Below are 10,000 nucleotides of genomic sequence, written 5' to 3'. Positions count from 1 at the left end.
AAGAGAAGAGGAAACTAAATGAACATGTTATTAATGGACATCCAAAGAAGTGTTTAATTTAAGTGGATTGCTCTTTTCATTTGATGTAGTTTTTGGTTGTCGATTATAGTCGACAACCATCAGCACAATCTCTTCGAGATTGTGTTAATGTAGTACACAACTACAGTTGGTAGATAATTATGCGACTGTATGATTCACTTGTAACTGTAAGGTATTTCCAAAAGAGGTCACTAGAGCATTTCATGACAGCACGATGCTGGTCCATCCACATTCTCATGTGTGTATATATTAACTTGGCACAAAAAGTAAGGAAATTTGTGTTTGGTAGATTATTTCTCCGTGCTTTTTGGCAATAAATCTTATACCGTTGGAAAGCATGTTTGGTTCCCTTTCAAATGGTGCCCCATTTGTAAGGAGCAGTAGCGCTGAGTATGTGGGTTGCCCCCATGAAAGATTTGCCAAATCTTTTCTGCCATTGCCAAACAGGTTATTTTGCTGTTGCTATTGACACTTGTTTTGAGCTTCTGGTACACCATGCTGCAAAACAGGTGACTGATTGGCACCTGATTGGGGATCTTCAAGCTGGTGTTCCGCAAAACCAAGTTGCGGCATTATTTGGAGTGAGCCCAAGTAACCTCCCCAAACTGAAGGCCAAGTTCCATATAACGGGGGATGTCAAAGACAGGCCGCGAAGTGGGCGTCCCAAGAAGACGACACCCCGAGAAGACCGTTTCATCACCCTGTCAGCACTTAGGTGCCGTAGGCTGTCTTCTACAGATTTGCAGTTAAGGTTTGCAGGACGATATGGCTGACGGCTCTCTGCCCAGACAATTCGGAACAGACTACACGCAGCCAATCTATGGTCTCATATGGCTGCCAGGAGTCCTGCCATGACTGCCCCTCACCGTCAGGCCAGTTTGCGCTGGTGTTGGCAACACATGCACTGGAACCTGAACATGTGGAGGAACATTATGTTCAGTGATGAGTCCAGATTCTGCCTACGGAAGTTGGATCGTAGGGTCAAAGTGTGGAGAAGACGTGGAGAACGCTATGCTGATTGCTGCACCGATGGAATAACATCTTTTGGTGGAGGCAGTGTGATGGTGTGGGGCGGCGTCTCCCTCACTGGGAAAACAAGGCTTGACATCATTGGAGGCAATCTCAATGCAGAGAGATGTAGAGATGAGATTCTACAACCAGTGGCAATCCCATATCTCCACAGTCTGGGACCGAACTCTATCCTCCAAGATGACAACGCTCAACCCCACAGGGTGGGGTTTATCAGAGACTACCTCCAGAATGTGGGAGTGGAGAGGATGGAATGGCCTGCTAGCAGTCCTGACCTCAACCCCATTGAACACTTGTGGGATCAGCCTGGGCGTGCTGTTCGTGCCAGAGTGACCAACACAACCACGTTGGCTGACTTGCGACAAATGCTGGTTGAAGAATGGGATGCCATCCGACAGCATTGTGCGACCAGGTTGGTGATCAGCATGAGGAGGAGGTGTCAGGCTGTTGTGGCTGTGTATGTTTCTTCCACACGCTACTGAGGCTCCTGTTTGTGAAATGATTAAATTGTTTAAATGCCAATATTTCTTGTTCTTTCTAACTTCAATCATCCAATCCACCAAACACCAAACAAGTCAATGGCAGAATAAGCTGTTTGGCATTGGCAGAGAAGATTAGTCAAACTTTTCATGGGCGCAACCCACATACTCAGCTCTTCTGCTCATCCCACAAGTGCATGTTCCTTACAAATGGGGCACCATTTGAAAGGGAACTATACAGGTTTTCCAATGGTATAAGATTTATTGCCAAAAAGCACTGTTACAGCAGAGAAATAATCAACCAAAAACAAATGTCCTTACTTTTTGTGCTAAGTTTATATATATACATATATATATATATATATATATATATATATATATATATATATATATATATATATATATATATATATATATACATACATACATACATACATACATACATACATACATACATACATACAATGATACATACATACATACATACATACATATAAATATACACACATTATTATAATGGAGGATGGGGGGGGGGGGGGGGGGGGGGCGTGCGTGACACACAAGTCTCTTTCTGTGGCCCTTATAACCAGCAAACGTACTTTAAGCCAGGTGTTACAGCAATTCAATGTAGCAATAAACGAATATAAGATGAATGGGATCATGGATGAGTCCGAAAGTCCGTTATCATTTATGTTCATAAACCTAGGCCTGTGTGAAGTAAAGAATCCTACTTCATTCTTGTTCATAAACCTAGGCCTATGTAAAGTAACGAGTCCTATCATTCCTGTTAATCCATGTATGCAAATAGAGGACACACTCATGGTGTTGCTTTAACGGATCTCCACATATTTTTTCTTATTGTGTATCATCTTCGATACATGCCAAGCGTTGGTCGTGCTGCTTTATTTCAGAGGTAATTTTCCTCCGGTGTTGGTCCCCTGCTGGTGGTGCGGGACGTGGGGCCGCTGATCATTCCTTATGCCCCGTCAGTCGTGATGTCTGAGCCCACTCCCCCGCACGGCCTCCGTGAGTCCCGAAGGGAAGAGCAGAGGAAGTAAGAAGAGGAAGCAAGGAGAAGAAAAGGGAAGGAGGGAAAGGGAGGGGAAAGGAGGAGGGAGGGGGACCAAAACAAGAGGGGCTAGCTCTGGTCCGGGGGGTAGCTAGCCGGGGCTGCGCGGTCGGAACATCCATGGGTGGCTGTGTGGGGAGCCACCACGATTCTTCAGGCAGCTTAAACGAAAACTCAGACGGCACTGGAGGTAGGGGTCCCGAGGCCGCGGGTCGTGGTCTGGTTCAGCACAGGGGTCTGTCTGCTGCGTTCTCCTGTTTAGTGACCGTTGTTCGGGTCCGCCTCGCCGCCTCTATGCTAGGGGGGCTCTCCCCTCTCTCCCCGCCGCCCACCCGCCCTCTCCCCCTTTCTGCCGGGCAGACGCGACTCCAGCGCGCTCCCCGGGCCTCCCGCGGAACGACGTACCGGGCCGCCGTTCATCTGAACCCCGGGGGTTCGGGGTCGTCGTGCGGCCGCCTTTGTTCTCCAGAGGCGGCTTGTCTTGAAGAGCTAACCGGCTAGCCGAGGCCAGCAGCTACCTAGCCGACTAGCTCTGTTGGGATGTTTTAATAAAGGCAATGTTTAGATGACGTCCTGACTGATGATCGGATGGTTGGCGGCGACCAGTCAGGCGATCAGCGATCAGTAAATAACGGATCGATTCGTGCCTGTCGATAGGATCTGTTGTTTATTTGGCTGCGAAACGTCATGGTTGTGCAGCGGTGTGCTCAAATAAAGCAACAGTTCTCCCGTACCCTAACAATTAATAGGTATTCCCAGAGTATATGTGGATACCTATTGTTATTTCCAATTTTATGTTTAAGTTGTGTTGGTTATACTGCTTCAACTACGGTTGCAACACTCATTGGTATTATGCCCTAAAAATAATGACAATTTCAGAATCCGGATTCCTTACCCAGCGCCAACGTTACTTGATATATGTTATTAACCGTACTTAACACATGTGATTTAAAATAAATCATGTGCCTGCTTCAATATGACCTGAGCTGTCAGATGGTGACAGGTCTGAAACTTCAGTGTGGATCGATAAGATTAGGACCACCTCATCCTGTAGGCTACTGACGTGTTGTCAGCTGTCAGAGACATCAGCATGCAACCCCCGAGCCCCCCGAAGGCCTTACCTGACATGTGCCAACCACACTTTTTAATTAATTGTTTGCATTACATCGCAACATAAACATCCTATTAATAGGACAAACGTCACTTGGTGCAGTTTAAACAGGATTTACCGTACAAGGCAATGTAATGACAAAGATATAATGATTAAGAGCTTGCATTTCTAATACCATTATAACTGTCAGCTACCATCCGAACAGAACCAGAGTTGTCTCGGCACACTCGACACACGCTGAGATCTGGATGATGAAGATGTGTCCCCTGACCTAGTACTTCACTGGATCCTCATAATCCCAATGAACACTTCTGTTGGGTCTCTGTCACTCTTTCACCCTACTGTTGGGTCTCTGCCACTTTCTCACCACACTTCCCCTTTTGTCACACCACAATCTCTTTCTCACCCACTCTCTCCTCCCGCATTGCAGTGGCTCTTGGGCGAAACCAGCCCCTGAAGAGAGAGAGGCCTAAATGGAAGAGTGACTACCCCATGACTGAGGGCCAGCTGCGGAGCAAGAGGGATGAGTTCTGGGACACGGCGCCCGCCTTCGAGGGCCGGAAGGAGATCTGGGATGCACTGCGGGCCGCAGCCAGCGCTTTCGAGAGCGGCGACCACATGCTGGCCCAGGCCATCCTGGACGGAGCCAGCATCACCCTGCCCCATGGTAACTCACCCCCCTCTCACCCTTCCCCATGGTAACTCCCCCCCCCTCACCCTGCCCCACCTTAACTCACCCCTCTCTCACCCTGCCCCACCGTAACTCACTCCCCCCTCTCTCACCCTGCCCCACGGTAACTAACTCACTCTTCTCTCACCCTGTCACTCGGTAACTCACTCCTCTCTCACCCTGCCCAACGTTAACTCACTCACTCCCCTCTCTCACCCTGCCCCCCGGTAACTCACTCAACCCTCTCTTACCCTGTCCCTCGGTAACTCACTCCTCTCTCACCCTGCCCCACGGTAACTAACTCACTCCTCTCTCACCCTGCCCCCCGGTAACTAACTCACTCCTCTCTCACCCTGTCCCGAGGTAACTCACTCCCCTCTCACCCTGCCCCACGGTGACTAACTCACTCCTCTCTCACCCTGTCCCGAGGTAACTCACTCCTCTCTCACCCTGTCCCGAGGTAACTCACTCCCCTCTCACCCTGCCCCACGGTAACTCACTCCCCTCTCACCCTGCCCCACGGTAACTCAGTCACGCTGACTTTTGTGTTCCTGTGTATGCGCTTGTGCACGGCAGTGTAGAATACCATGCCATCCTCTATCTTGGAGCCACTATACATAGGGCTTGCTTTAGGCACCAGGTCAGATGATGAGCAGTCTGCTGCACGTAGTTCTGGTCCTGGAGCTGCTGGTCACAGGGCACTCTACTTGTTTCCATGCCCCTGGTCCACTTCTCCAGATTGTGCCATTGTTGCTCAAATAAACAGCAGTTGGTTTCTGTATCAACCCAACATTCCATCGGCACTGCATTGGTTATGGAAGTGTTCCCCTTTCATGTTAATTCTTCAGGGCACCACAAAAGCTTACGTCATTTACTTTTGGAGAAGTTCCGAAACGTTACCAGTGACTCTGATTCTATTGCAGTTTTTCGTGCGAACTGCATTGGGTTTATCCTGTTAAAATTCACAGTTTCCCCATGATATTCCCCTTCTCGGTCTGTGGGTGTGTGTTGTTGACAAATTAAATGACTCAATTCCATTTGCACATTAGATTTACTCATCAGTCATGCTGAAAGAAGGTGGAGATCTAATGAAGAGCAGCATGGTTTCAAAGGCCAGACTGCATTGGACCTATCACTGCATTCATTTGATGGGATGGAACTAATCAAGGGCGTCTGTTACTCACAACAGAGGCCAGCTTCAAGTCCCACCTGGACCGGGGATGCAGGGTCAGAGTGGGACACACAGGGACCAGGAGGAGGGACTGGTGGGTCCCACCTAGACCAGGGACGCATGGTCAGAGTGGGATCCACAGGGGCCAGGAGGAGGGAATCTGGTGACTCGACCCACTCTGTTCCCTTTCAAAACCGTCCGCTCCTTTTACACTGGTGGTTTGAGTTAAGACCCAGCTCAGCTTACAGTAGAGCCCATTAGCCATTAGCGTCATTCATTAGCTTCTATGGTAGGGACACGGTTTAATCCACCCTCCCAACAACACATCAGCCAGTCTCATGTGTTGTGTTGTCCTGCTTGTACTTCTTATTTCTTGTGAAACGCAGACATTGAAAGGAATATATGTAGGTGAATGGTGGATAGAGGTTAGACTGAGGGCAGGGCATGGCCTCCTTCCCAAGCATTAACCGTTTGCTAGTATTAAACTCCTGGCCCTCCACAAGCTAGCGTCACCTGGAAACCATTTCATTTTCCAAGCCCTGCAGTCCAGACGGACGCACCCAGAGCAGAACAGGATGTCTTTATAGGTTCCTGGTGGGAACAAATTATTGGGTTTGCCTGTAACAATGTTTTCTAGTACTTTGTACATACTTTGAACATGAGATGTTGCAGACTCTGCACACAGCTCCGACAATTCTTTTTTTGGAGCTGTGACCGAATTATTCTGCTTCACAAATTGTATCCAACAATTAGGTGGTTGTTGTATTTGTAACTCTTTATTGAGTGGGTAGAAAGTAATTGGTGTTCATGTTTTTATCTGGGAATTCACCTATTCACTGTCGACCAGAAACACGTAATTATGGTTTAGGTTAGTTGATCCTTAACGTTGTTCCCTTAGGCCCCTTGCAGTAGGGGCCCCTGGTCCGTAACCCCCGTCTCTCCCTCGCTGCAGGGCCCCTGGTCCCTAACCATCAGTCGCTTCCTTGCTTTAGGAGCCCCTGGTCCCTAACCCCCGTCTCCCCTCGCTGCAGGGGCCCTGACCTCTAACCTGCCTCTCCCTCGCTCCAGGGCCCCTGGTACCTGACCCCCATCCGTCCCTCGCTGTAGGGGCCCCTGGTCGCTAACCCCCGTCTCCTTGCTGCAGGGCCCCTGGTCCCTAACCCCCCATCTCTCCCTCGCTGCAGGGGCCCTGACGGAGTGTTACGACGAGCTGGGGAACCGCTACCAGCTGCCCGTCTGCTGCCTCTGCCCCCCCGTCAACATGATCGAGGAGCACTCCGACGAGCCCGATGGCTCCGAGCCCGACGGCTCCGACCCGGACTCGGGCGCGGCCGACCCGTCGGGCGCGGCCCCGGCCCCGGGAGGGGAGCGCCTCCTCAGACTGCGTCTCTCCACGGGCCGCGACCTGCGGCTGGTGGTGCGCTCGGCCGACACAGTGGGGGCCATGAAGCGCCGCCTGCAGGCGGCGGAGGGCGTGGCGCCGGCCGCCCAGCGCTGGTTCTTCTCCGGGCGGCCCCTGACGGACCGCCTGCGGCTGGACCAGCTCAACGTGTCCCGGGACTATGTGGTGCAGGTGATCATCAGCCAGCCCCCCGCGCCGGACACGCCCCCGCTCGGACACGGACAGGCGGCGGGGGAGGGGCCGTGCACGGAGCCGGAGGACCACCGCCCCACCGCCAGCCCCGCTGACTATTAGCCAGGGGGGGGGGACCCGGAGACACGTGTGACTGGACCTGAGATGGAGCCGGAGGAGAGACGGGGTGCAGGGTGGAGGGGAGGTGGGGGGGAATCGAAGGGGAAGGAGGGGGGGGGGGGGGTGGGGATGGAGGATGGAGGAGAGCTGGGGTAGAGATGGAGGAGAGGTGGGGTGGTTGAGATCCTCTATGAAGCGTGTGTTTCGGCGCACGTTGACCTGCCCTGTCCTGGTTTTACACAATGGTTTTCTCACTATTCTTTTCTACGTATTGTGAGACTGTTCCTGTGGAAACCAAAAAAAAATAATCAAATGGAATATGGATATAACTCTGAACTTTCGGGGTTGCAGTTCAGAGGCTGTTTTTTTTATTTTTTAGCAATGTCTTTGTTGTCTCGTCCTTCACACTCCAATTATAAGCATTATAACAGCTGGAGTGCAGCAGGACCCTGATATCGAGAGTTGGAATGCAGTTTAAGTTAATTCCCAATCCAGGCCCAGACTGACGAGAGGGAAGGGTTTGACCCTTACACAGCGTGACCCAGCCTGACTTGTTTCAGGAGTCCTTCCTTTTCCCCCCCTTTCTCCCTGCAATCAGATCAACGATGTTGTAGAGCAGCGTAGACCCCACTGGGGAACTCTCACCTATCCACAGACCACCCAGACCTCTCAGTCCCCAGGATCTCCCCAGCATGCTGATATCATACGGGGGCTTTACCCGAAAGGGGAACGACGTACACTTATAGGAAAATTCATCTTCTCACACACAAAAAAAGGCTCATTGCATTTAGTCTCTTGATTTAGTAATCTTGCAGAAGCTCAGCTGAGAAAAACTCTATACTCAACAAAACTACACGGGGGGGAGGGAGGGTTGCATGGATGTTTACTGAGTGGGGGGTTGCTCAGTATCGAGTCACCTGCCAATGGGGTAACGCGATGAACGGAGGAACACAGCTTCATATTTTGATGAAATACAATGTTTTTAATTAAATTGCCCATTGTTTCTACTTTAATGGCTTGTCTCTCATAAAAATCCATTCTCAGTACATACGAGTGTTTAGAAGTTAAGAATGTCTAAATGATCTTTATCAGAGTGGACCACGGAGACGTTCAGAGGTTCAAGGTCACAAATTCAGCCTCGTTTGGCGATGCTTCCCTTTGAGGTCCGTCCTGAAGGCTGAGGATCACATGAGTTACGTTGATGAGAGTGTGAACCAACATAGGCGTAGGACTCGGGGTGGTCAGGCGTTTCTGGGGATTTATAACGTGAAAGTCGACAGCCAGAAAAAGATTCTCGACGAGCACTTTCACCTGATCTTCTCTTACCTCACAAATATTGGGGTTGTGACACATGTAGTGACAGATAGATAGATACTGACACTTTCACATCCCTGTGACGACCTTCCCAACAGAGAGCGTGACAGAGAGTGTGTGGGAGTGCGGGTCACGGAGAAAGTCCTATTTTTCCTTTTGTGGCATGATTACAGCGCATAGACGTGTTAGCTGGGAGATGTGTAGTTGACCAAAGGTTTTCACGTAGCAGGGGAAGTAGAGGCAAGACAATGCTTAACAAAAGGTTATTTATTCAAACTGGTACATGGTTCCCTTGTCGTAAATCCATTGACTCCTGTCTGTGGTCACAGAAGGGGACAATAGTCACTTCCACATCCGTGTAAGGGACCCTCACCAGCGGACCTGAGATATGCGGTTCATTCTGTCGCTGCGCTACCTGTCCAACGCGCATTCTCTATTTTAAATGATCTTTCACTTCTCTTTTTCGTCTCATCCCGTCAACCTCACAACAATTTTTTCTCATGGAATTTCTTACATTTCAGTTTAATTTCCAGAGAAGGAGTGGGAATGCCCTTTTATTTTAGGGCCAGAGTTCTACCTAAACTGGCTATAGTTATGTTGAAAAAGGAGGAATAGTTTCATGTAACTCGGAACAGGAATTGTGACCCCCAACCAGACAACACAGCATCGACATCAACACAGTGTGACCTATTAATGCTGACCGGGCGTCAGAGCATTCTTATTTCTGCTCTGAATGTCTGATCAGCAACAATCAACGTATATTTATTATCGAATAACGCAACAACTACAAATGTTCCCTCATTTCAAACTGGCTCATAGTAGCCCTCAGAACCTCCCCACCTGGGGTACGCGTACCCCCTGTTGGGAACCCCTGATCTGACACCCCATCCAGAGGAGGGCCGGCATTGACCGCAGACAGATCATCACATTCAGGCCTGACCTCCTTCTTAATGTGGACATTCAACTGCGTTGTGCTAAATGCAAACTATTAATAGTGTTTATCATTAACATTTATTTAGAGATTTTAAATGGGAAACCTCTTAACACAATAAAGTCATGCTTAGTTGTGAAATTAGTTAGTTTTTTGCTATTTATGTGCAGCATAAATATTCAATTCTAAACAATTATTTTGGCACAGGAAGTAAACATGTATATTGTCGAACAGGTGAATCATCAAATAACAATTTGCTAATAAAGCTAAAAGGTTCTTCCCAAAATTGAAATAATTAATGATTTACTAAACCAAAATCAATGATAAATGAAAAAACTGTTTTAAATTCAGTACTATGAATTTACACATTGCCCTACAGAACACACAGAAGGGGCAGTTCTGCTTGGAGGTTGGGGGAAGTTTTAGCGTTCTGCTTTTAGTGCACATAAATACTGCCTCCAACACTGACTTCACCATTGCATTTTACTGTAGTC

General features: G+C 49.1%; 3 protein-coding genes across 4 annotated transcripts in view; 2 read left to right on the top strand and 1 right to left on the bottom strand.

Moving 5' to 3' along the window:
• Positions 1-10,000, bottom strand: part of arr3a (arrestin 3a, retinal (X-arrestin)) — a 138,291-nt gene that overhangs the window by 127,674 nt on the left and 617 nt on the right. The gene's annotated exons all lie outside the window — the stretch shown is intronic.
• ubtd2 (ubiquitin domain containing 2) lies at positions 2,468-7,639 on the top strand. Its single transcript, XM_060055852.1, has 3 exons — positions 2,468-2,806; positions 4,158-4,394; positions 6,753-7,639. Exons 1-3 carry the CDS (start codon positions 2,737-2,739, stop codon positions 7,262-7,264), a joined length of 819 nt encoding a protein of 272 aa, XP_059911835.1. The 5' UTR covers positions 2,468-2,736; the 3' UTR covers positions 7,265-7,639.
• The window catches only part of LOC132460872 (interleukin-12 subunit beta-like), a 4,477-nt gene continuing 4,398 nt past the window's right edge, over positions 9,922-10,000 (top strand). Inside the window, exon 1 of one of the 2 annotated variants that reach the window (XM_060055822.1) lies at positions 9,922-10,000. This exon is cut by the window's right edge and continues 37 nt beyond it. The gene's annotated coding sequence lies outside the window, so the exon portion shown is untranslated. The other variant, XM_060055823.1, reaches the window with a different exon arrangement.

Source organism: Gadus macrocephalus, chromosome 7 (assembly GCF_031168955.1).
Source record: "Gadus macrocephalus chromosome 7, ASM3116895v1".
NCBI classification, from domain to species: domain Eukaryota; kingdom Metazoa; phylum Chordata; class Actinopteri; order Gadiformes; family Gadidae; genus Gadus; species Gadus macrocephalus.
Note: the sequence above shows the minus strand (reverse complement) of the source record. Positions and strands in the feature narration are given on the sequence as shown.